Below are 25,801 nucleotides of genomic sequence, written 5' to 3'. Positions count from 1 at the left end.
TGCATTTTGGTCTTCTGTCTGGGTTATGGGAGGTAATGGGGAAGGAGAAGGAAATGGCAGCATTTCCTGTATCCTGTTACCTTGTGCTTTTTATGGATGCTGAATTAACTGCTCATCAAAAATTCATGGAGAGATGCATTGCTTTTTGCATTGTTGTAGTTGTGGGTTGTTCACGGGAAGCTCTCAACTACTCAGTGCTTTCCCAGTTGCAGTTCTCCATGGTACCCTCATTTAAAGTCTCCTATACAAAGCATTCTAGTCTGCCTCACACTGCTTTCAGCTTTGTTTTCACTGTACCAGAGATCTGTGCTAATGGCACGTTGCAACACTGGGGAGATACAGAGGTTTTTTGATCACCACAGAGACATAAATGTATATAAGTTCTGTGAATTATTTGGTGTAAAACTTTATTTACAGTGAGTTCAGAAACTTAGAAAACTCCAGATTTTAAGGACAAAATGTTATATGAGCATAGATGATGCTGTTGTGTAATCGCATCGCTTACATAGCGATGTCATCTCCTGTGGTATGTCGACTGGAGTACGTGTGCTATTTTAAAGGATGTATTTTTGGAAGGAGGATATGTATTGCTGATGCACAGTACTTGAGGACAGGATAATATCCTTGTGCTCCTTGAGAGCACCATTGGAAAGAGCACGGACGTCTGAGGTGATGTTCTCCGTTCTGTCAAGGCTGTCCATTTGCACAAGTTCTTAAACATGCAAGTGAGGGCAGAAAGCAATGCTTCATACCAACTTTAGGCTCTAATTAAGGTCAGTTTACTTGCAGATCTTTGGGGCAGAGTTGTGGAATGCTGAAGGCACCGCCATGTTTTTCTTCTGAATTATTGGTACCACGTTTGGCAAACAAAGCAGAGAATTATTTCGGAAGGGGGAGTGGCTGTAGCCTAATACTGGTGCTGTCTTTTTGTTTCAGCAGGCAGTTACTGTGAGCAGTTGTCCATGAATGGTTTTCAGACATGATGGCCGACCAGCCGCCTCCGTTAGAAGCTACGCCGCTATTGAATGAAGTGCCACTTCTACCTCACATGGTTAATGGGGACAGCATCCAACAGGCAAGTCCATCCCTTGTGCTTCCATCTGGGTCCCTGTTACACTGTGCCTGCAGGGCTTGCAGGGTGGCTGGCATTCACACATACTGTAGAAGACAGAACAGATTCAGACAAACTAATTTGCTGGTGAACTTTTGTGATGGTTGAGAGAAGGCTCCAAAGAAAGCATCTGTGGTACTGATTTGCAGTTACTCCCTTCAAGGAAGTGTTCAGGGTTGGGCTGGGTGGGACCTTGAGCAATCTGATGCAGTGTCAGGGCTGGAAGTGGGTGAGCGTGAGGTCCCTTCCATCCTGTTCTTTGAATCTGCAAGTGTGTGGTTCTCAGCACTGATACTGTCAGGGTAGTAGAATGTAAAGAGGAAGAAAATCATTCAGTATTGCTGCAGTAGAAATATGAAAAGATTGCTTTTAATTTGCAGTGTTTTATGCACATGTCTTTAATATTAAACTAAACCAAAAATCAAATAGTCAAGGGGAAAATGCGTGGATTTGATAAGTAATAAAACAAATCGATACAGATTAGAAAGAAGCTGCGGTACTTTAAACTGAGAAACCTATTGCAGGGAAAAGTAGATGAGAGGAAAATCCTCTGGTTTCCTGATGCTAGGAATCTTCATTAATAATTACAGCATGCCAGTGAAACCTGAGTAGAGCTGTAACTTTAGACTTTTGGGGGACACAACCCTCAGAAGCACTTAAGATGAGTAGAAATACAGACAGCAGTACAAGCTTGCACAGATTGTTGCTAAATTTGAGGTTAATTCAGTACTCAGCAATAAAAGCAAAGTGTCTTCTAGTATAAATTCCCATTGTTGAGAGATACATTGCTGAACAACCACTGAAATCTCACAGGTATCCTGTTATTTTAACTTGGGTCTTAATTTAAGAAGCTGCAAACATAGCTGGTCCTTGTAGTAAAGAAAAGGCTGTTTGGTTTGTTGACAGAACTGAATTACAGGAATAACAAAAGATAAATTTGAAGGCATTATGTGCCTGGAGTCAAATAATTGTCTTGTTGAAGTGAGGAACAAAGTTGCCCATTCCTTTATCAGTCAGTATGTAGCTTTAAGTATCTGGCCGTAATTAAAATAAGAATTAGGGGGTTAGATAAGAAGAGAAGGTTGTATAGTAGTTTCTGGAGGATAACTCTCCTGTGAAATGGTGGGGATGAGAACAGTGAATAAATAGGGTTACAGCAGCATTGTGAGCTGGTGGGGATCTGGGAAGCAGTGTATGCTGGAAGATTTTAAATTAAATCTCTTTCATTTTGTAGATGCTACAGGTGGGAAAGAGGAGAGACCTGAATTATTTCAGTTGTAGGGCACTTCCTTGTAGAAATGATAGCCCTCACTAAATAAAAGGTGATGAGTAATTATACTCTGCTTTTTTTTCCTCTTGCTCTGGAGATAAGGCGACTGTGCCTTGAAATAAACAAAGCTATAGGATATCTCAGCTCGTTCTGCAGTGCTAGCATTAGCAACGTGACATTTTAGACACTGACCTGTGTCTAAAATGCTGTGAGATTATTCAGTAGCCGGTGTTTCTTGTTACATGATGAAAAGAGATGAGTGGATCTCATTGGAGACCAGCTCTGTCACTGTGTTTGTGTAGCACGTCCTTGTACAGACCAGTGTGTAGAGCACCAGTGTGCAGTGAGTGACCAAAATGTGGTTGTCACTGGAGTCTGGGGAGCCAAGTGGAGGCTGTTTGCAATCGGGTGAGGTTTAAAAGAGTTGAGTCTTGGAGATGCACAGGAAAATGGCCTTTAAGAGCAGACATGAAAGCAGATAGTCTCTAAGCCTTGTAACAGTTATTTTGGAAATAACGAGTAAGTCTGTCTAGTGAAAATAGGTGTGTCTGTCTTCATGGGACGAGAATGTCACTTCATGTCACTGTGCCAGCATTTCTCACTCTGTTTATAAACAGCCATGCTGCCAAACTGCAGTCACATTACACACACAGTGCTGCTCTCCTCTGCTGCTCTCACTTGCAGGGAGTAGAAGCTTCTGAGCCACAGCTCACATTTGCAAGCTAGCTGTTAAGTAGAGTATTAACCTGGAAGCTGTATTAAGGCAGATGAGTATTAAAACTCATTTAATCATTTTGCTGCTGGTGCTGGAGAGGATGGGCTAATTATAAAGTATTACACAGTGGTTTTGTTTATAGAAGTAAAATGTGTGCTGTTTGGCAAGTCAGATGCAGCTTCCAGCTTGTCAGTTCCATTTCACAGAAAGGAGCTCAGAAGTTTTCTTTGCTAAAACAGACAAACAAAACAAAGAAACTTCAGCAATAGAAAGTGCATAGCAGCAAAATGCTGAGCAGTGCTTTGAAACAGCTCTCAGACTCTCATTAGTTCCAAAATGGTTCTGTGGGGGCACCTGGAGGTGTCAGCCTTATTGTGAGCGCTCTGTGCTGCCTCTAACCATGCTTAGGCTGACTCCTGAGGAGCACTCAGGCTTCCTGGAAGTTTTCCTTGATGGAAGGTAGATGGAATTGCATTTGCTTCATTAATTATAGTGAGTCATTCCTCTGAGACATTACCCCATGCATTCCTGACATTCCAGTCTCGGTGCTGCTCTGCAGTCCTGTGCTTATACCACTTAGGATCCTTTTCACTCAGTTCTTTTAATGGTTTCCTGAACTTCAGTTAATTGGAACTTCTTCTGAAGATTGGACCTGTTCAAAGGCTCTGAGTTTTTAAAGCATCCCTTTCCTGCTTCTGATTTCGCTTGTCCTTGGAGATGAGTTGTGAGCTTAAATACCTGCCCGTGGGGTCTGTCCCAGCATCAGTTCTTCACTGCAGACTTTGTATTTCCTTTGTGCTCTGGCAAATCCCCAGCCTGTTATTGTCTGTTTGGTGTGTTGTTTAACAGAAACCAACAGAAGACATTGCATCACTTTCTCTACTACTAGAAATGTAGCAGAGTTAAAGTTACACATTTACTGATGGACTGAAGTGACAGAATTAGTTACAGTTCAGTGTTACAGTGTTTGAACTGTGCTGTGTGCCCCTGTCCTCTTGGTAAAACCGCAGTGAATATTGCTAAGTGGCTGCCTGCCTTCCCTGGGTGCTGTGCTCATGTCCAGATGCAGCTTACCTACCCAGAGCAGAATCGTTTCCTGTCCTGTGAACTCACCGGGGTAGGGTTTATGTTCATTTATGCTTCCACATCCCACATTATAAGGTAAAAAAAAAAAAGATGAATATAGCTGTATGCAGAAGCTGCAGAGTTGGTGTTGACCAGCATTCAACAAGCTGTTCCTTTGGGTCTTGTTTTACACACACTGCTTAAATGTAATAGATCTGTGCAAACTTCCTGTTCTGAGTAATGGAGAATACTTCTCAGGAATGCTTACAATGACATGAAGTTAGATACGTGCATAAAGATTAAGTGATCTTTAAAATCAATAAAAAGCTAACTAACTGTTTTGTATTTCGTGTTTGTTTTTTGTTTTTAACAGGTTATTCTTGTGCAGGTGAACCCGGGTGAAACATTTACAATTACAACTGAAGATGGACACATTCAGTGTATTCAAGGTAAGGGAAAAACTAGAGTACCAAATCAAATAACATAAAATACCATATCATAAAATTACTGCAGTTTCTGTTTCTGTTACATCTGGAGTGTTTTTATGTGCTCTGCAATGCAATAAACCAGGTTTTTTTCAGTGTGTACTTGAAGCACAAATACAGTGCTGGGAAACTGGCAGGCTTCCCTGCAGCCCTGCACACTTTGCTGGTAGCTTTTAAGAGGTCAGCATCTCAGCTGCTCTTCCAGTGGTCCTCAAGTATCTATCTTGTCAGATTCACAGCATGTGAACTTGTGAGATTTAGTCCTGTAATGGATGCTGTGTGACCTTGCTGCAGTGCAGGACAGTGGCGTTAGCAGTGTGTTAGTACTGACCTCTTTGTGGTTACAAACCGCTGTTTGGCTTGTGGGTAGGTGACCGAGCTGCAAATCTGCTGCTGGTTCAAAATATCTCCTGTAAGTCAAGTTGAATTTATCACTCCTTTCATTGTAAGAATATTTGTCACCATCTGAAATGATATTATACGAAACATGTCCATTCTGCTTCCATCACATCCCAGACAGGAATACAATCTTGATGTGAAAAATAATATATGTATATGTACATATATATTTTTAAAGTTGGTAGACTGTTTGTCAGCATTACTGTAATACAAATGATGTTGGTTGCTCTTGAAAACTGGTGTCCCAGAGCCATACCTGTTGTGAAGTGGCCCCTCTTTGCTTTCCAGGTCCAGCCCATGTTCCTATGATGTCACCAAATGGTTCTATGCCGCCTATTTTTGTGCCTCCCGGTTACGTATCTCAGGTAAATGTTAATTTATCCTTGTGTTGAAATGTGTGTGTGCGTGTGGCTGTTTAACAAGAAAGATATCAATTGTTTTTATTTGTAACAGCTGTTTAAAGTATTTATCATTTTTCCATTGAATTTACCAGATATTTAACTGACTTTCTTGCAGGCAGTCTCACCATCTGTTTGCTTGGTAAGACTTGAACCAGTTCTCAGGGCTGTTGTTGGTTTTTTTTTTTGATAGTTAGGTGGCCATGAAAGATTCCTTTTTGTGACTGGATGAGTGACTAAACTGGCCGTTGGGTTCCATTAACATGGTACACTTCCTAATTTTTCTTCAGCCCTGTTTTCATGGTGAAAGTAAGTGCTTAGGTTGTATCTCTGTGGACTGCAGACCAGGAAGTACGAGAGGGCTGATGGGTGTAACGGTGCTTGGCTGTGTTAGAGCAGCCTCTGGGAGCACGGCTGCTGGCAGCAGGTGAACTTGTCTCCACTATGGGTATGAGACTCTGGTTCCTTACACTGAGGTTATATGGACCATAGATCTTTACCAAGCTCTTCCATCTCTTAGGCCCCTTTTTTTTTGTTTTCCAAGGCTGCATAAGTTATTTCTTTTTAACATGTTCTCGTAATTCAGATTTTTCTATCGTAACATAACTCTGTTCATCTCCCTGCTCTGTTCTCCTTAGCGTTCAGCAAAAGACTCTACTGTTATAGCAGAAGTGTGAGCTGGAGTGTTAATGCTGGTGACACGTGCCCAGGAAAACAGCAGGGCTCTGGGCTTCTCTCCTGCCTTAACTTTTCCATTCTCACCGATTTTCCACTCTGCTGTGCTGTTGAGTCATGGCAGATCAGAGCAGTGTGTGGTACTTAAACTCCTATCAGGCATACTTGAAGTTCAGTTTGATTTACTTTTGAATTAATGCTTTTTTAAAGGAAAGTAATGAGAAACTTTTTTTTCCCCAAAGGACTAGGCTGGGTTTCTTGGTTTCTGGTAATGTTCAGAATCTGGAGGTTTCCAAGTAGGACTGAGAGCTGAGTAGCCACATGTATAAAAACTCATCAACATATGAGACTTGAACTTGCTGTTCTGAGAACTACCTGAAGGAACCCAGAAGCATTTATGCTGCTTTCTTCTCAAGTGCACTGAATATATATAGTTCTGTTGGTAAATCAGAAAGCCCCCCATGTTGCTTTGAGAACAAACCCCATGCAATGGAACACAGACTTGGTCTTAAGTGACCTCATACCATTTTTTTTCCTTCTTGGTGAGGTCTGTTAAGAATTCCTGGTAGCACAGCTGGTTCCGAAGTCATCGTGCAGCTGAACTCTGTCATAGCAGTTTGGGACTGGACACGTCCTATTTCCCTTCTGCAAAATACTTCTGCTTCGTTTGCTCTATCTTTTGCTGAGGAGCTTTTCAAAATGTACTTTTGGCATGAGCAGTATTTCAACATCCGTAATGCCTTCTTTGCCAACTAGGAAATGCTGGAGTGATTTCTTACAGCCAAACCAAACATGCTTTAAGAGAGGATCTTGAAGGGACTAACAGGATAAAGAATATGGCCTGCTTTGAGGAAAGTGTTTTTTAGAAGTGCCTGAAAATATAAGTTGTGTATGTTTTAGTAACAGAGGGCTATTTAGAAGCTTTGAACTTTATCTAAGAGCAGTTTTTATTTAATACGATTTATTAATCGTATTGCAGATTGCATTAAAAAAAAATGGTTGCATCTCTGGTTTGTTTGCCAGCCTGCAGCTGGGCTGCCTCCCCACAACCACAGCCCAGTGCTGCGCTGGGACCCACCACTGCATCACTGCTGCAGCACTGAAGGCCCTTCCCACCCACAGATGTGATCCGTGTTTTTGTTGCAGCTTGCAGAAGGAAGCATAGGGCTGCAGACTAATTTTAAACCAATCTAAGAAAAAGGCCCCGTTTTCCTACCAAGACGATTAATTTGAAAGTGTCCATTTGCTCTTAAAACTGAGCATTTTTCTACTAGTAATTTTTTTTTCTCCAATCACATTGTTCATCCCAGATTAATTTTCTTTTGTGCGAGGGGAAACATAAAACAATTCATTTGCTGTCTACCTTTAAACAGGATTTAATACAGTCTGATCCAGCATGTTGCCAGCTTAGGACACGCTCATGGTGTGTGTGTGCCTGTCCATACACATGCAGTCTCTTTTCTGTGTGTTGGGGCACCAGCATCTTTTGATCCCAGAGCTGAGCCGTGCAGACTGGTTCCCTGTCTGAATTCCCTTCGCCTGTGGCAGACATGAACCATCCTGACATCTGAGTTGGGTTGGATCGCAGCAGAGCTGACATGCAGTGCTGTGTGCTCGCCACAGGCTGTGGACGTGTGTGTAGCCGTGCTGTGTGATGGCACGGCGTGCAGTGACTTGCACGTGGCTCGTGCTGCCAGACTGGATCTTGTCTAAAGCAGGCTGTAGTTGCAGCTGCAGGGGGTACTGCACCATGGTCAATCCACACTACTCAATTTCATTAAAAAAAAAGCGTAAGTAATTCATAGATTGTAGAATGCTTAACACTTTGAGCTTCTTAAAGATGACAGCCTGAAACTCCAGTTCCTTCCAGTAACAAGTGCTGGGTTTCCACTGGGGTTTGCTTCTGTTTGTGTACCCCTGGCTGTCAGGTTGCTGGGTGCAGACATGGATCACAGAATCACAGAATGATCAAGGTTGGAAAAGACGTAGAAGATCATTTAGTCCAACCATCACCAATACTTCCCAGCTAAATCATATCACTCAACACAACATCCAAACTCCCATGGTCGGTGACTCCACCACCTCCCTGGGCAGTGCATTCCAGTGCCTCACCACCCTTTCCAAGAAGTAATACTTCCTAATGTCCAGCCTGAATCTCCCCCAGTGCAGCTTGGAACCGTTGCCTCTAGTTCTATCACTGTCTACACGAGAGAAGAGGCCAACCCCCAGCTCACTACAACCCCCCTTCAGGAAGTTATAGAGAGCTATAAGGTCTCCCCTGAGCCTCCTCTTCTCCAGGCTGAACAATCCCAGCTCCCTCAGCCGCTCCTCATAAGGCCTGTGTTCTAGACCCCTCACCAGCTTCGTAGCCCTCCTATGAATGCATTCCAGGGCCTCAATGTCTTTCTTGCAGTGAGGGACCCAAAACTGAACACAGTACTCGAGGTGCGGCCGCACCAGTGCCAAGTACAGGGGGACAATTACCTCCCTGTTCCTGCTAGTAACACTGTTTTTGATGCAAGCCAGGATGCAGTTGGCCTTCTTGGCCACCCAGGCACACTGTTGGCTCATGTTCAGCCGAGCATCAATCAGTACCCCCAGGTCTCCACAGGCTGCCAGATGTGGAGATTCCTTATCAAAGCTCATCTGTACTGACTTTCCATTTCTTATATTTCTTAACAGGTGGTGGAAGAAAATGGAGTTCGCAAAGTGGTGGTGTTGCCACACTCGGCTGAATTCCATCCTTCCATGCATCCTCCTCCTCATCCTCCCCCCCACGTGCCCCATTACATGCATCATCACCACGCTCTGCTCCCCCACCCCCCACACCCAGTGTACCCCCCTGTTCCTGGGACAGGAGAGCTGCCGCCGCAGTTCATCCACCAGCATCCACCTCCACACGTTTTCCAGGAGCAAGGTGAGCATGTGGGCAGTGCTGAAATATGTGAGGAGTCCTCCTGCTCAGTGTGTGGGCTGGGACACCTGAGTTCTGCTGGTAGCTCCTTCTCGTGTCTCCTGTGATTCCAGCCTTCCTGAAAACCCCATGTCTGTTTGTGGGTAAATACAGCTGTTTATAGCCCAGCTTATAGCACTCTGCATGATTGCTTCTGCCTTCCTTTAAAACAGTGCTCTCAAAAGCTGCTGTGTTTGGTTGTAGCCATGGCATACAGCTTTTGCAAACGCATTTAATGTTAATATGTGAATGTATTTTTTGCTAGACAGAATACAAGTGGGACTGGAAAGAAAATAAAAAGTAATGACACGTGCACCAAAAATCATAGTCATCCATGCTGGAGATTGAAACACAAGCCTGCGCTATATTTAATAGCTGACTGAAGCGGTGTTTCATGGGAGGATCCCTGCTGACCTGAGACAGCCCATAAGCTGCTTCTGAAAACTGGCATTTAACGCAGGGGGAAATTAGACATGAAAGGTCATTCTCTTTCTATCGAGTGCAGATCATTAGTGAAGCTATTTCAGCTAATTTCTAGCATAAAATAGAAGCACCTCAGCTATGTTTTACAAAGTTAGCCTGGGTCCTGTGCTTGCTTACACTTCTTTGAAAATATGAGTATGTATCAGGGCAGGAGGGCAACTTTGAGGCGTAATGCCAGCCATTACCAGAAGATGGTGGTCTGAATTAAGTCAGAAAAAAGCTACTGCAAATATGAACTCAATCTGGGATTAAAAGCAGTGTTTCCTTTGCTTTCTAGAACCTCGTTCTCATGGAAGGACAAACTTTATTCAGCGAGATGAAAGGAGCCTCAAAATGCAAGAGCACCTGAAGAAAAGACTAAAAGACAGACAAGCGAGTGGTCACACTAACAATAAGCTGAACAGTCCTCCATCTTCACCACATAAAGTTAATAATTCTTCCAGTGCAGCAATTCAGAATGGAAATGGAAAGGGACAGCAAGGGACAGGAGGGCCACTAAAGCAGAAGCAGATGGGAAAAACAAAGGGCGGTCCAGATGCAGAGATGGGAGGTAGGTTGCATCAAAAAGGTTAACAAAACCCAACGCGATACATCTTTGGTAATTAGAGCTTGCTTTGTGCTCTTTGCAAAATGGTTTCTGCAAAGAATTGGATCTGTGAATTTCCTCCATCTGAGTGGGATTAAGTAAAGCCTGATGTAGCTTTTCTGTGTTTGGATGTTTAGTCAATCAATCATTCATTTATGATCCTGTAGAAATACTGGTTGTATCAACATTGATCATTTGAGGTTTCACCAAATGAGATGTTTAGGAAAATTTAATTCTAGGCCTCTCATGGCGCTGCCTTTTCTGACCCGGGTCTCTGCTCAGTGTTCCAAGTGGGCATGAACTGCTGTACTCACACATGTGACTTCTGGTGTCATTCTCTCCTCGCTTTTTGGATAACCAGGAGTTGTGTGAGGCTCAAAGAAATAGGATAGTTTGAGCAACTGCCTTCACAGGTTGCTGTTTGATCAGCTGCAGTTTCAGTGCAGTACATTACTTAGCTGAAATGAACGTTTGAGCCTTTTAATCTCTCATGGCTATTTACTCACATGTACTAAAATACTTTGTGTCAGTGCCTTTTGTGCTGGTTTGGAACACTGTCACGGGTGCGCACCTGGTTTCTTATCAAGGCTCTATAAATTAATTGCAACTCTTCAGTGCTGTGCGTATGTATCTTAATGATCTTATTAGGCAGCAGGAGACAGTCCTCATCTGCGTCACTATTGTACCGAGCTCTTTGGTTAGAGAAATAAAACAAATATCTGACTCTGTGTCTGGGGAAGTAAACAGAGGTGGAAGTTCTTATCCTGGCTTGTTGCAGGGACTGATGGGATACTTTGATTAGAGAATTGTCTCAATGCAAACTTACTTTCAGGAAAAAATAACCTAAGAAATGTTTGAGAAAAATACCCAGAATTGTTTGTGTAGACAGTTTTCAAGGCAGGATTCAAGACAGGTGTAAACCTGCAGATCTCCATAGACATGCCAGTATGTGATTTTGATGATCAGGCTTCCTATACCCAGAGCAAGTGATTTCCAGTGGAAATTCAGGGGCCGGCACACACGATAGCAAGATAAGCTCTTACTGTCAATTTTTAACACCTTTCGCTTGTAGAGGAATGTTTTTGTGTTATCAGAGAAAATCCACTTCTGCTCAGGTTGGGAAAATATCCCCTTTGTGCAGGATGGACTAAAAGGGTTTTTGTAACTCTGTTAGTTTTGGATAGTTCATGTTTCTAACCGTCACGCAGCCAAAACAAACAGGGGAAGCTAACTTTGCACAATAAGTGCTATTGTTAAGCTCTTAATGAAACACACTCCATCTTGTGGTGGCATTTCTGTAACAGGCTGGTTTTTACTCTGGGGGTTTTCTGTAATCTGTTTTGTATTTGAAATTTCAGAATCTGACACGGAATCCAAGAAGCATGATACTCACTTGAGCATTGGCAAGCCAGTAGTGAGTATTGCCTTTAAAATACCATTATTTTCTGGGCACGTGCTTGGTGTTTAAATAACACTCGTCTTTCTCATCAATCTCCTTTTCTACCTTGGTTAATTTTTATAGTCGAGAAAATGTATTTTATCTACCAGGGTTTATGTCTGGGAAAGGGTGATGGTGATACAGAAACCTGCTTTTACTGAAGCAGTCCCAGCCTTACACTTCCCAGCCTGTAAGGCAGGGCTGTACCCGCTGGCAGAGCTATGGTATGTGTAAATGAGGTCTTGAGTTCCTGGAGAGCAGAGAGACTGCTAACATAGAGTTAACCTGTTAGCTCTTTGAAATGGCCTTCTTTTAGCGGGGAGGATGTGAGGTACTGGGGATGGAAGTTACAGAAACAGCTCATCTTTAGTGTTAAGAAACTTGAGCAAATATTTGAGTATTTACAGACTGCTCAAGATACTGGAATCTGCTAACACAAATTTGAGTATCTCAAGGCTAAAACTGCACTGATTTGTGGTTCCAAGCACGTCTCATGAGCTCTTCCTTGTACTATCAGTACGTTAAGCATGGGTTGTATTTTTTCTGCTCTAGCTGTCCAGCCAGTCTTTCCTACAGTTGTTTTTTAAGCCAATGCCTCTGACATCTGTACTTAACGATAGCAGAAGGCTGCATTGAATTTTGTCAGAGACGTTCTGCTTAGATAGAAGATGTTTAGTCTTGAGCAATTAAAATCAGAGCCTCTCGCTGTTGGCCAAGTTACTGGTTGAATGTTAAGATCAAGTGGTGGAGTTGCAATGCGTTTAGAAAGCAAGGTCATCTGACTGTGCCTAAACACACATCTGGTGCCAGTGCTGAAGATTCCAGATGTGAAAATTTGCTCCAAATGAGTGATGCAAACAGTGCAGGTGAAATACAGAGCTCCTCTTCATGCACTGAGATGGTGTGATGTGCCGCTAAGTAAGGGAAATTAATGCGATTTGAGAAGTGAAAACAAAATAATGTTAAATTCAAACAATGACTTGATATCTCCACTACAAAGGTAAAGAATTCCTCCCACGAGGAGCTTCATGGGCAAACTAGCAACACTGTGTTATTGACTAACATACCTTTTATTACAGAAAGCAAACTTACTTGCATTATTTATGCTTTTAATAGGTTTCTGATATACAAGCAAGATCAGCCGTTCTGTCCTGGAATCTCCCAGTTAGTTCACAGAATGGAGAGAGCCATAGTCATAGTCCAGCAGCATTTACATTTGAAGTAGCAATATCCAACAGTGGTAAAAATGGAAAATTTAAATCTGTCTATGTGTAAGTTTAGTTTCTTCCTTTAAGCACAATTCCGATGTTTAAAACCATTAACTGAGCAGCAATCTCTTTATCAGGAGCTGTTTGTTGACTTGCAGACCTACCTACTTCACGTGCAATAAAGTTTTAAGTAATTTCAGTATGACTTACATGGACAATGGGAAACTTGAAAGTTAAATGTGCTCTACTTGGTTTTGCTATTCAATAAGCTTTTATCCCTGATGGTGTAAGGAAGAGCTGTAACTTCTTTTCCCTTTTCGTAGTGGGGAGGAATTAACAATTACCCTTCCTGATCTCAGACCGGCAACCGATTACCATGCCAGGTATGTTGCTGCAAGAGAACGCTTAATGCTGTTGTTGATGTGCTAATTATAAAGTCGTTGTGGCTTCATCAGAAGGTTGTGCTTGCAGAGAACTTGAGGAATATTGTATGTAAAGCATCAAAGCTGTGGACATTACTGTGCCTGCTTTCCACCTATCTTCTAACCCCCTAAAAATGTCGCTTCACTTTCTCGAACATTCTACTGTCTTCTCTCTCCTCTTGTTTCTCCAAAATATAAACATCGGGTTATCTTCTGGCTGGAGGCATTCAAGGCCAGGCTGGATGTGGCTCTGGGCAGCCTGGTCTGGTGGTTGATGGCCCTGCATGTGACAGGGGAGTTGGAACCAGATGAGCACTGTGGGCCTTTTTAACCCAGGCCATTCTGTGATTTTAGAACTTTCTGGATCCTGGTGTTTGTTATGTGAACATCAGTTACTGAAATGTGGAGTGAGATCATAAAATGAGGCTTTGTTTCTTCATTCCTGAGCAATGCTTTGGAATCAGTGATCTGCAGTAGCAAAAAGACTCTGGTCCTCTTGCTGTTAAGATGACTTACAATTAAATGCATTTCTCAAGCTGATTAATCTTTCCTTAACTTCTGGTGTGCCAATGTGATAACACAATTTGTTGTCCTTTTGTTTAGAGTTTCAGCAACCAGCAGTTCCATAAAGGAATCTGTTTCAGAGTTAGTGAGTTTCACTACAGAAAGTTGTGAGCCAGATTGTCCAGCTGCACCGAAACTAATAAATAGAACCAAAAACAGCCTGAGTTTGCAATGGAAGGTAAGCAGAAAGCAGACCAATGTATTCATAAACAGTGAGTGTGCTTGCGTTAGCATTGCCTGTCATGTAGTGTTTGCTTTAGGTGTTGGCTTTTAAGTTGCTCAGTTAAGGCTGATGGCTGAAATCGTGATTGCTTCTTCCTGCTCCCTTTGCTGCTTGCTTAGTTCTTGCGTATGTATGGCTTTAGCATCACAGAGTTGGAAGCAGCACTCTCTTAAGTGTGAACCATTCGGTGGGAAAGTTCTCTTCTGAAATGGCACTGTAAGAAAGGAGGTGTTTGTAAGTGGGGTTTCTGGATGGTAATGTTGTAATTCCATAATTCTGGTAGTCACTTGTGCCAGCTCACAGTGCATTTCTTTCTCTAGTTTGTACATTAGCTTTTGAATCTGACTTTTGAATATGTGCAGTATATAATCTCTGACAATTTAGTCATGGTGTTGTATTGTCATTCCGTGTGTTTCTTACAACTATGTTTACACCTAGAAAAAATGGTTAATAAATGAGTAATACCAGTTAAATTATCTATGTGATCTGCACATAGGAAGTTCCTAATTTGTATCTCCTAGAAAGCACAGTTAGTTCTCAATATTAATGTAGCAGTTTAGAGAGCCACCGGGAGTGAAGGGCTGAATGAGCTGCTGGCTTTTGCCCACTCCTCCCTGGCTCATTTCACTGAGTATCTGTGTGTGCCCAGAGCTGCAGGTTATCACGAGTGTTTGTGGAAAAAGAGAGCTGTTCTGTTTGCTTATTGCACTCTTTTTCATTTTAAAAGCCAGTTGGAATTTATGAATATATTTGATGGCTCAAATGTTGTCTTAGGATGCAAAAGATGCAAATGTTCAACTGTTTGATTTTAACTTTTTTCATTGTTCTTTATTTTCAGTCTTCAAATGACAATGGTTCCAAAATAACTAATTTTCTTTTAGAATGGGATGAGGTAAGCCCTTTTCTAGTGGAAAAAAATACCCAACAATGTAATGACCAATTATACTTGAAAAGTACTCTTCTGCTTCGGTTCATCCACTATTTTCAGTGCAACTGCCTAGGCAGTTTTTAAGCCAGTTAAAGATCGTTGGTAGTAGTGAAGCGTTGGAGCAGACGGTCTGTTCAGATCCTCTGAGAGCTGTGCTCAGTGTCCTTGTGTGGTCCTTATCAGTCAGAGCAGCATTAATTCCTGGCCTTTGTTTATCAAGTGTTTGGCTTCTCTCTTCAGTAGCTGTCTGCTCCAGTCTGAACTCCTTACAGAAATATGTCCCAAAGTGATAAAAAAAACTTCATGTTTGTGGTTTGTTTTCAGTTGCAGGGATTTGTTACCATTTTGTCACAACCCCCAGCACCAAAAAAATCATCTCATCTCTATCAGATGTGATTCTGGTACCTGGAGTGCTCAGGATTGCTGTCAGGCATGCTCAGCGTGGTTTGGGTGACTGTAGCTTCCTAATTCTTCAGGCTTCGTGTTTTTTTTAATGTAATTTTTATTAAAGTAAGGCAGTGAGATTTAGGAAAAGTTAGAGGTGAAGAAAATGACCTTAGCAAAAAGTGTGCAGTCTCAGTGCAAGAAGTTGCTGAGGCTGTTCTTGCTTTTTTAAAGGGGAAGAACGGACTCTTCAAAGAATGCTACTACGGGCACCTGAAGCAGTATAAGCTTACCAAACTCTCTCCTTCCACCAAATACTCGCTTAGACTAGCTGCTAAAAACGATATTGGAATGAGGTAACGGACGCGGTTTATGTCATCATTCATTCTCTCATCAGCTGCCCAAAGCCATTGCTAACTTCTCAAAAAAACATTTTTCCAGTGGGTTTAGTGAGACGGTGACATACTACACAGCAGGGATGGTGCCCCCAGCCCCACCACCGCCAGTGCTTGTTGAAGCTGGAGTGACCTGGCTGGCCCTGCGGTGGAGTCCACCCAGCGGAGTGTCCTCAGAGGACTCCCTCACTTACACTTTAGACATGGAAGAAGAAGGTTCTGTAAGTGCAGCTTTCATTCATGTTTATAAAAGCTTGATAAGCAGTTGGGCATAAATAAACATTTCAACTGATATTTTACTTTCAAATAAACTGGCAAGCGCTGCATGCGTTTATGAAACAAAGATAAAGTTCCAGCTAGAACGACAACAACAACAGAAAACAATCTGTCCATTAGGAAAATTTCTGCTCCAGTAAGCTTACTCAGCCATCTCTATCCCCAAAAGAGACAAGACAGTCTTCATCTTTCTTAATTTGAATAAGGGGAGAGGCCACTGGGGTGGACCCCTATGGGGTCTCTCACGGCTCTAGGGGACACACAGCTTCCCTGCTATCCCTGTACCCCAACAGTAGTGAGCCCTTCCCCCTTTTCCTATTGGCTGAAGTACTTGGGGTTCACGTTCTTCTCGGTTTGCCTGTCAGCCATTGCCCTGTGGTATGCCCCTTTTTTCCCTTTTTTGACGGATACATTGTACTCTGGATTCAGAGTTTGTTGTTTTGCTCATCTGGAACTGTCTTTGCATAATATAAAGTCTGTCGCTCTTCATTCTGCCCAACAAACAAGGTGTACGCAAGGTGCTAAGCCAGCATCTCCTGCCATGCACTTGCAGGATTGAGTTTGTTTAACCAGATCCTTGGGACTGAAACTCTTCTCTGCTTTTTCTTTAATCTTGTTTTGTAGGAACCCCCAATCCTACCTTTGTTCTTCCCAGATTGTTTTTTGCAAGGACGCTATCCTTGTCTTTCCATCACTGTCTCATCACAGAAAATCAGTGACTGCATTTTGTTCTTGTTTTTCCTTTGTAGGGTTATGGTTTCCAGCCACAGTACAATGGAGATGAACTCTCATGCACTTTAAGAAATCTTAGAAGGAGCACATCCTATAAGTTTAGGGTTTGTACTATGTTTTGTTACTCATTTAATAATGTCTGTCTGCATTTCTGGGGTTTTAGCATTTTCTTATGGCTAAGAAATCTCTATGGAGACTGGAGAAATTTACCTGCAGTTGTTGTTGGTTTTGTAAGTCAGAATTGTATTACCTGACATTGAATTAATCTTAGCAATCACTTACGTGTTCTGTTTGTTCCTTAAACAGCTCTTTGCCTACAACAGCGAAGGAAAAAGCAGTCCAAGTGAGGTAGTGGAGCACAGCACCAACCCTGACAAACCTGGGCCACCGAGTAAACCAACTGCAAAGGGGAAGATCCATTCACACAGTGTGAAAGTAGCATGGGGTAGGTTTGTTCAAGTTGTTCTCATACACCTGTGTATGTGCAGTCACCTGGTAATGCAGATTAAAACACAGAGGCAAACCCATAGACTGAACTCTTGTCCCTGCAGGGGATGGTATTGCAGGAGAAGTGCATAGTACTCCTCTTCCTCATATAATCATGATTAATAAGGGATAATAAACCATTGTACTGTGGCTGTATGTATGTGCACGGTTTTCTTTTTGATTTTTTCTTTTTAACCTGAATTAATTCTGCAGCAGATTAAAATGTTATGTGAAGGCAGTCGATGATAAAGTAATGCTTTGTCTTTATCTCTTCAGTAGTTTATTTTAAGGTGATGTTTTCTTTCAGAACCACCCAAAGATAATGGAGGATCAGACATTGCTAAATACTTCTTGGAAATCTCAGAAGCAGTAATTGGTAAGCAGTTGTCATTAAGTACTAATTGAGCTTGTGTGCTAACAGAGCTTGTGATTCACTACTGTCTCTAGTGGTTGCTGTTCCTTTCTTGCATATGTTTTTGTTGTGCTCATTGTCTAATTCGTCCTTCAAATGGAGTGTTGTGCTTTATCTTCATCCTTGATAACCATACAGGAAATGTTTGGGTTGATTTTTGCAAAAGCTTTGCAGTGTATAGTCTGGGTTTTTGCTGCAGGGAGTAAATGGGACACCATCTACAGCGGTACCCAGAGAGAGCATGTGTGTGATCATCTCAAGCCTGGTACTACCTACAGAATGAGAGTTCATTGTGTCAGCAGAGGTGGGGAGAGCCAGGTGAGAGCAAGGAGAATGAATGTACTTCAGAAAGCCATTTCTGGCTGTTTCGCCGCAATGTTTGCTTCCACTCTGAAATGATGTGTGTTACTGCCAGGCTTCTGATATCCTGACTGTTACGACATCAGCTGTTCCTCCGGGGCCATGTCCCAGTCCATGCCTGGCAGGCAAGGCAAAGCCCAAGGAGATCTCGTTGCAGTGGGGTAAGCCCCTGAAAAATCTGTTGAACCCTTTTGAAATACTTACTGTATTTAAATAGATATGTAAGCATTTAAATAACCAAAGAATGTAAGTAACATTGCCCATGGTGTTACTTGTGTTTAAAATAAATAAATAAAGCTTGCAAGGCAGCTGTGACTTGGAGATGTGCATGTCTGCAGTGATGTGGAGAGAGTTAAATGTGTGTCTTCTGGCTGCCTCATTACTGATATATTCATTATTATGATTGGTGAGTTAAGAATCAACCCTATTTTATTTATTTTTATTTATTACTTCTATCTCCATAAAGGAGATAAGCAAGCAGCAATGAAGATAAGACTGTTTTTTGAAGGACATTTATGAAAGAACCTGATAGAGGCTATCTTAAACTAATATACCAGTTCCTGTGGGGGAAGAAAAGCTTGGTGTTGATCTGTTCAGCTGCAGTGAACACCTGCACCCTGATTTTTAGCATGCATGTAGCTTGACTTGTAGCTTGAGAAGGCAAAGTAGAAACAAGTTAGAAAGAAAAAAAGCGCTTAGTGAAATTAATAGGAAAATAAATCCCTTTTTGTTTTGCAGGCCCACCACCTATAGATGGAGGTTCTGACATAACAGAATACATTGTAGAGATGGCAAACTCACAGCAGGAGGAGCGCAGACAGGTGTACCAGGGTGCTGCACCTGAGTGCACTGTGAGCAACCTGCTCCCTGGGAGAACGTACTGCTTCTGGCTGCGGGCAGCAAACAGGGTCGGGGTAAGTGCCCTGCCAGCAAGGCCAGGTTTTACACTAAGGATGGCGGTGGTGCTTTCCAGTTCAGAGCCTGATGGTATCTTGTTGCTTGTGCTCTGTCATGTTTTCATGAGTAGAGCAGAATTTCACATGTAGATATATATATAAAAAGAAAGTAAACCCTATGTTTCTGGCGGTGAATAATCTCTTGGTGTTTGGGCTTTAAGAAATTGCCCTGTATTTTACAGTAATGTGGACTTTACGGGCTGGTGCTGTGGGAATAGCACTGTGTGGAGAGGGTGCGTTCAATGCTGGGTTTGAACGAAGGTAGGGTAAATGTGTGTTGTGTAAAAGCCGTTCTGAAACACTACCCAGCTGCTTCTGGAAGTGAGATTCTGACCATGGGGAAAGGAGAATTGATGCCACAGCAGGAGTGGGAGGTAGTGGGAGGGTTATGGGTACCCTATGGGCACAGAGACAGTTTGTAGACTGCCTGAAAGGAACTGAAAATGCTCTGAAAATGAGCATGGAAATCTCCTATTTGCTTCCTTATTGTTACAAATAATTTGTTTTCTTCAGCTTACCAGCTCACCTCTCAGTTTTTGCTCAACTCTGTTGCCATATTCACCAGGTTGCATTTCTTTTTGCAGTTTGGTCCTCACTCGGACAAAGCAGAAATCTCTACTGCTCCAGGCCCCCCCGATCAGTGCTGCAAACCTGTCGTCGCTTGTAAAAATGCAACTTGTGTTGCAGTTTCCTGGGAGGTAGGTGCTAATGGTGTTCAGCAAGCCATAAACTATTATGCAGCCCTTAGAATCGTGGTGACGTACACATGGCATGGAAATGGAAGAAGTGACAAGTGTACTGGTGTAATATTTCAGACATCTCTGTGTAGAGGTGGATTTGGTGCCTGTATTAGTTGTAGTGAAGCGCCAGAGTGTCAAATCTGAGAAGTAAGGTTGTTCTCTCAAACTCAGCTTTTCAACTCCAGTGCTTGTTTGGATGTCTTTGTTCGGTGTAGTGGGAGACCGTACTTGTATGATGAACACGTAATTTGTTGCTTGAAACCTGCAGAGTCCTGCGTGCAACGGTGCAGAAATCAGTGAATACAGACTGGAGTGGGGACAGATGGAAGGATCAATGCATGTCATTTACACAGGCCCTTGCCAGAGCTATGAAGTGAAGGGTCTCACACCTGCAACCACATATTATTGTCGTGTACAGGTACGAAAAACCTCTTGTGTTAGTAAACAAATAAGCGAGTACATACAGTGGGAAGAAAACTTGAGTTCTGGATAAATGCAGTTACGTAGTGCCATTTATTAAGGCTTTCGTTCCCCCCCCAAGTCCCTCCTAACTACATGTATCTGGCAATAAGATACTGCATTAAATACCAGGTGTTTTGTCACATTTGCAATTTATTTGGGCTGTTTCCCATGCTTTTCCATGCTTGTGATGGCATGCAGAAGGAAGGATGGTCAATGTACTGAGTAGCAAAGTGTGGATTCAGTTAACAATCCATGGTGTCCCTTCCAGGCTGTGAACATTGCTGGGGTGGGGCTGTTTGGGGAGACTGGATTGGTGACAACCCCTGCATCAGTGCCTGCGGCCGTGTCCGTACTGCAGCTGCTGGACGAAGACCAAATGGAAGTTCCTCTTCCTTTATCAACGTGCCTTGCAATTCAATGGGAAGAACCGTGTTGTCACGGAGCAGAGATCACTGGATATAATATAGAATATGGGGAAAAGCAGCTTGTAACTGTTGGAAGGAATACAAGCCACATTCTTGAGAATCTGCTGCCTGATACTCTCTACAGGTAATAATGACCAGTTCTCTTTTGAAGCCGCATCAGTAAGGTTTCTCATTCCCTAGCTTTGAGGGCAGTGTTTTTAAGCTTTGCAGTAACGTCATTCAGCTTACAGTGTATCTGCTTGGTTCTCTCTGCAACTCTGAACCAATCATGTCATCACATTGAGGCCTTAAGCTGTACCATCTACCAGGAAGAGTTGAGGTTGCTGCAGTAAGACTGCGGTTCGGTCTCAAAGCTGAGACTTTACTCCAGGCTTCTTTTAATTCCTAATTGCTTATTTGGTATGATTGGTACTTCACCAAAAGAGGGTGTGTGTGTGCAGAGGGGTAGAGCCCCTCTAGGCTGAATGTCACCTTGGAGAAGCTGGGTGCTTGCTTATGATGTAAAGTAAACGATGTTTACTTTACGATGTTCAGTAAATTCTGAACGATGCTGAGAAACGCTGAAGTTTCATTAGACTGAAATTGCAATATTGTCATTTGTTTTGAAATAGGCTGTTTTGAATTTCTAACTGCCTTTTAATTCCTTTATTGCTTGTAGTTATATTTGTTACAGATGTTGACTGATTACCTAGCATATTTCAGGGCCCAATGATAACCATAGGGATCTTCTTCTCATGTTTCTAGGGTGAGAATACAGGCCATAAACAGCTTTGGAGTTGGTCCTTTCAGTCATTCCATTAAAGCCAAAACGAAACCACTACCTCCAGACCCTCCTCACCTTGAATGTGTGGTCTTCAGCTACCAGAGCCTTAAACTTAAATGGGGTGAAGGTCCTAGCAGAGCTTTAATTACCAACCCTACACAGTTCAACTTGCAGATGGAGGACAGGTTTGGCAGGTGAGATACTCAGAGCACTGAGGGTATTCTTGTCTCATTAAACCTTTGTGTCAGGTTTGTTAAGGCCTCTTCAGTATTCTCACCTCTGTTTGCATTGGGTGTCCCAAATGTTCCTGCTTTGTTTGCATTTTGGCATCCCATCTTCCAACCATGGAAGTGCTGCTAATAGCTGCTGCACGTGTATGTACTTGTAAGATGTAAATCTCATTCACTGCTCAGATAATAGCACAGTACTGTTCTGTATGTCTTGGAAATTCTGAAATGAAATCCAGTTTGCACGCAGGCACACAGCTATTCTTGACCTGCAATTACAAACCAACCTAGCTGGCACAGGTGCCCTCCTCTTGATTGAAGCCAAGAGTTTGGCTGTGTATTTTCTGTGGGGTGCTGTAGCTCAGTGCCATGCCAGCTTAATGAATGCCTGGGTCTGGAAGTGGCTTGGATGGGTGAGTGCTGCTGAAGAATGCACGTACTGCTGGTCACCGTAGCAGTGCTCAGCTGCCCGCTATGCACAGCATGTGTGATGCGGGGGCAGAAGGAATGCATTGTCAGCATTTTTGTGCCAACGTCACACATACGATTTAGTGATCCCCGAATACTTCTGACCTGTATGTATTGTGCTTTCTTTCCCAGGTTTGTTACGGTTTATAGTGGTCCATGTCATACATACAAAGTGCAGCGGCTCAGTGAATCCACCACGTACTATTTCAAAATCCAGGCATACAATGATGCTGGAGAGGGGGAGTTTTCTGACGTTTATGCTTTCACTACAACCAAGTCTCCCCCTGCATCTCTTAAAGGTGAGCATTACAGAGCTCTGTGAGCCATGTATGTGGATGCTAAAAACCCACTTTCCCAGTAAAATGGAACTTGTACAGACTAAAGGATTGTTTTAAGCAAGGAAACTGAATGTGAATGACTGTAACTGGTGATTTTGGCTCTTCCTTCCAATTGGAAGAGGCAAGAATGCTCGCACAGACCCTTTTCTAAACTACCAACAAATTGCTTCTGTTGTAGCACCCAAAGCAAATCAGCTGGAAGAAAACACTTTCGAAATCACCTGGGAACCTTTACAGCCGATGAAAGGGGATTCCATTGTTTACATCCTTCAGCTTGCTGCTGGGAGAGAGTTTGATCAGGTACCTTCTGCTTCTTGAGGCTTTTTACTTACAAAAAAGGACTGACATTTTCTCTTCGATTGTTTGGGGTTTTTTTTTACAGATCTGATACCGTTTTAAATTCTTAAGTTATTCCAAAGCACATTGCAGTTCCCCTCCTTTGCTCAGCCCACGTGAGAGCAGTAGCTCTCCAAGTAGCAGGGGTAGTTTGAATGTTTCATGCCAGTTGTTTGCTGTTAATTGCGCTGCAGGGAAGGAGCATTACTACAGATGTGCATCCCTGCAGGGGAGGGAGGGTGGGCTTTTTGGAGTGCTGTTCTGGAGCCTAACACAGGTTGCACAACTTTATGTTTTCTTCATCTTGTCGTTTTCGTCAGCAGGCAAATTCCAGCTGCTTCTGCTCTTCCTTTCAAGTAGGAGCACTTATGTGGAAATAATCTGCTAAGCAAATGTAACGGTTCAGATCTGTATTGACACTTTGCTTGTACTGGCAGAGCAAATGACTGCAAAGGCAGACTATAAGGCAAATCGTGTTCAGAGCGGTTCTCTTTCTTGTTGTGCTGACCAGGTATACAAGGGACCAGAGACTTCCTTCCGTCTCACAGGCCTGCAGACAAACTGTGAATACCGGATCAGAGTCTGCGCTGGCCGTCAGTCCCAGGATGCTGCTGGATCCCAAGAACTGTATGGACCTTACAGCCCCAGTGCGGTGTTCTCATCTCAGAAGCAGGAGCTGGAGTCGCAGAGTGCTGCCGTGCCCGCAGAGCTGGCAGACAGTAAGAAGAGGCTGCATGAGGAGCGCTTCATTGCCATCGTTCTGCTCTGCGGGTTTGCAGTGGTTGCTATTTTATTCGCTGTCGTTATTCAGTACTTTGTGATCAAGTAGACAAGAACCTACTCAGTGCTCAGCTTTTTGTACAGAAGCTATTTCGGGTATTTATGGTTAGTTCTAATTGAAATCCTAGCTGGAAATGCGTGCATACGCTCATTTCCGCCCTGCTGCTGGCTGACAGTGAGGCTGGGTCGGCAGATCCTTTCCAAATACTGAACACAGATTTCTTGTAGAAAGGGTAATCCTTTGTCCTCTGTAATCAGGGTTAGCTGTTAAGAAAACAGCACAAACTGCCTTATTGTGCACACCGATGTGTGTGTGCATGCTCTACTCTCTCTGAATTCACACGAGGCCCTTTGGGCACTCAGAGAGAGATGGTGATATTGGAACAAGTCCTTTCCAAGCACAGCTAGAGCAGTGGTGGCCCATCAGGCATCATCACAGTTTGGTATACGTGACATACAGCAGCACAAATGCTTAAGCTTAGAGCAGTACTGTATTGCAGAACATTACTAGAGCATACCACATTTAATATACCATAGAAGGAAAGCAGAATATTGACTTAGCGATATTACTACTTTACAGTTATTTTAACGTTTTGGATTCAGTAATAATCATTTCGAGCCTTTCGAGTAGCGGGTGCCAGCATTTGTAGGGTTTGAGTCGAGGTGCTTGGACACAATGTTAGCAGGATGCTGCGCCCACGCGGCAGCCGCGTTGGGATGTGACAGTGCAGGAAAGGCCCCTTTGCACTGCACGCTCATGAGCGCGGGGCTTCCTGCTGGTGGTGAGCAGCTGTTGGCCCAATCCACGTTTCACTCTCAGTGCCTGAGAGAAAAGTTAATTTCCTGTGCTTGGGATGAAATCTTTGCAGCGTTTCCAGTAAAGCACAGGTCTCGTCTTTAAGGAGAAAGAGTGCATTTATGATAAATGTTACACTATTTGGCTCAAACTGAGCAAATGTTTTTTGTACTATTATTAACCTAAAGAATAAAACTTCAGACTGCTTTTGGATGCCCTCCTTACGTAACCCAAACGATCAAATTGTATGTGGAAGAACTCTTTGTTTTTTTAAGCCAACATTTGTACAAGGTTTTATCCGACTTGCTATCCCGGTGGTAGCAGCTTCACATTCCGTTGTTTCCTAGTTGGGAATGCTCAGCCTGCTGTGAGCTCTGAGACGTGTCCTGTTTGTCAGGGGGATTCGGGGTGGGCACCGTGCGCTACGTCTGCCCGTTCTCGTTAGTTCCAGCTTGCGAATGCCTGCAGATGAATCCGACAGCTGCCTTCTCTGTGCCAAAGGGTTTGAAAGCCTGGGCTGGCGAGTTTAGAAAGCGTTGCAGAATGGGCCTTCCCAACAGCATGGGAGCGTGGCGCAGGAAGGTGGAGGTAGCGTTATCACCGTGTAACCCACCAGAACAAGGCACTTGTATGTGGGGTGCTGGATGTGCTGGTGCTGCAGGCGAAGGATTGCCAGTAATTCAATCACTTTAAGGGTCTTTATCCTATGGCAGTTGATGAATAATGTTGCGTTGTAGTTCGAGGCATTGTGTTGTATTTCAGATGTGGGAAACCTAAATTATGACGTAGTATCGCTTAAATACTCATTAAAAGTAGATTTCTGGTGCAATCTGAGAATTAATCTTTGCAAAATGTACCCTTCCTTTTGTACTCTATTTATTTTGATTAAAAGTCCTGGAGGAGGAGAAAAAAAAAAATAGAAAAAAAAATGTATGTTTGAATGTATTTTGTTCTACTTGTAGCAGAACTTTAAGTTAATCATTTATTATATCATAGAAATCTCTCCATCCCTCCCTCCGCTTTTGGAAAGAGTTTTATACAGATCTTTGTGTCTTTAGTTAGCAGAAGAGTTTACAGTCTGTCTCTGTTCCTCTTTAGGGTCTACATGTAGCAAATCCAACCACCTCCAGCAAATCTCTGTTGCCAAAGGGTTATTTCTTCTTAACTCTTAGAGCAAAGTAAGTCTGTAGAGGTTAATTTGCAACGCGGTTCCTGATGATTCTAAAGAGGTAAATTAGGGTTGCAAAGTAAATAGTAACAAAGGGGCGACTCCTAAAGAAGTCCAAGTCCTTCTGTAATTGCCACAAAGTACTCAATGTTTCCAGATGTACCGCAATGCAGGCGGACATCAGCTCTTATCCATTCCAGAACCATGTACCCTTAGTGGCATTAATGTGTTAGGTATCTTTTTTTTCCTGTATTGTAATTTTGAGGTATCTCTATGTTAAAGCTGCCATGCATTGTATTACTAAATTGTAACTATCAAATAGATAATATATTTAATACAGCCAATAAATAATACGAATGTATTCAGATTTGACC

At 42.8% G+C, this 25,801-nt stretch overlaps 1 protein-coding gene and 1 long non-coding RNA gene across 3 annotated transcripts; one reads left to right on the top strand and one right to left on the bottom strand.

The window, feature by feature from the left end:
* Nucleotides 1-939: 939 nt before the first annotated feature.
* On the bottom strand, nucleotides 940-8,161 carry LOC107312574. The gene is made up of 3 exons (XR_001554521.2): nucleotides 5,302-8,161; nucleotides 4,978-5,111; nucleotides 940-1,158 (listed from the first exon to the last, which is right to left on the bottom strand). It is a non-coding gene; the product is annotated as an uncharacterized LOC107312574 (long non-coding RNA).
* On the top strand, nucleotides 957-25,799 carry LOC107312573 (fibronectin type-III domain-containing protein 3a-like). Of its 2 annotated transcripts, XM_032444109.1 has the most exons (25): nucleotides 957-1,075; nucleotides 4,535-4,610; nucleotides 5,334-5,410; nucleotides 8,801-9,035; nucleotides 9,832-10,104; nucleotides 11,499-11,554; nucleotides 12,695-12,849; nucleotides 13,110-13,169; nucleotides 13,812-13,950; nucleotides 14,834-14,887; nucleotides 15,542-15,663; nucleotides 15,749-15,923; nucleotides 16,728-16,814; nucleotides 17,017-17,155; nucleotides 17,504-17,572; nucleotides 17,808-17,926; nucleotides 18,024-18,129; nucleotides 18,707-18,882; nucleotides 19,509-19,622; nucleotides 19,933-20,082; nucleotides 20,395-20,675; nucleotides 21,296-21,508; nucleotides 22,142-22,308; nucleotides 22,526-22,647; nucleotides 23,195-25,799. In XM_032444109.1, the coding sequence occupies exons 1-25, from the start codon at nucleotides 980-982 to the stop codon at nucleotides 23,510-23,512; spliced, it is 3,579 nt and encodes a 1,192-aa protein (XP_032300000.1). In that variant the 5' UTR covers nucleotides 957-979; the 3' UTR covers nucleotides 23,513-25,799. The 2 variants fall into 2 exon arrangements, with proteins under 2 accessions (XP_032300000.1, XP_032300001.1); XM_032444110.1 differs by lacking the exons at nucleotides 22,142-22,308; nucleotides 22,526-22,647; nucleotides 23,195-25,799 and adding an exon at nucleotides 21,563-21,689.
* The last annotated feature ends 2 nt before the right edge of the window (nucleotides 25,800-25,801 follow it).

This window comes from Coturnix japonica, chromosome 4, assembly GCF_001577835.2.
Source record: "Coturnix japonica isolate 7356 chromosome 4, Coturnix japonica 2.1, whole genome shotgun sequence".
In the NCBI taxonomy this organism is placed as follows: Eukaryota; Metazoa; Chordata; class Aves; order Galliformes; family Phasianidae; genus Coturnix; species Coturnix japonica.
The sequence above is the reverse complement of the archived record's forward strand: the minus strand, read 5'-3'. Positions and strand labels throughout refer to the sequence as shown.

What these genes read in the sequence shown, in the direction of transcription:
- LOC107312573 (XM_032444109.1), top strand. Translation starts at nt 980, where the DNA reads ATGATGGCCGACCAGCCGCCTCCGTTAGAAGCTACGCCGCTATTGAAT. An exon ending in TGAGCATTGGCAAGCCAGTA is followed by an intron (nt 11,555 to 12,694) that starts GTGAGTATTGCC and finishes TGCTTTTAATAG; the next exon opens with GTTTCTGATATACAAGCAAG. An exon ending in CTGCCTGATACTCTCTACAG is followed by an intron (nt 20,676 to 21,295) that starts GTAATAATGACC and finishes TCATGTTTCTAG; the next exon opens with GGTGAGAATACAGGCCATAA.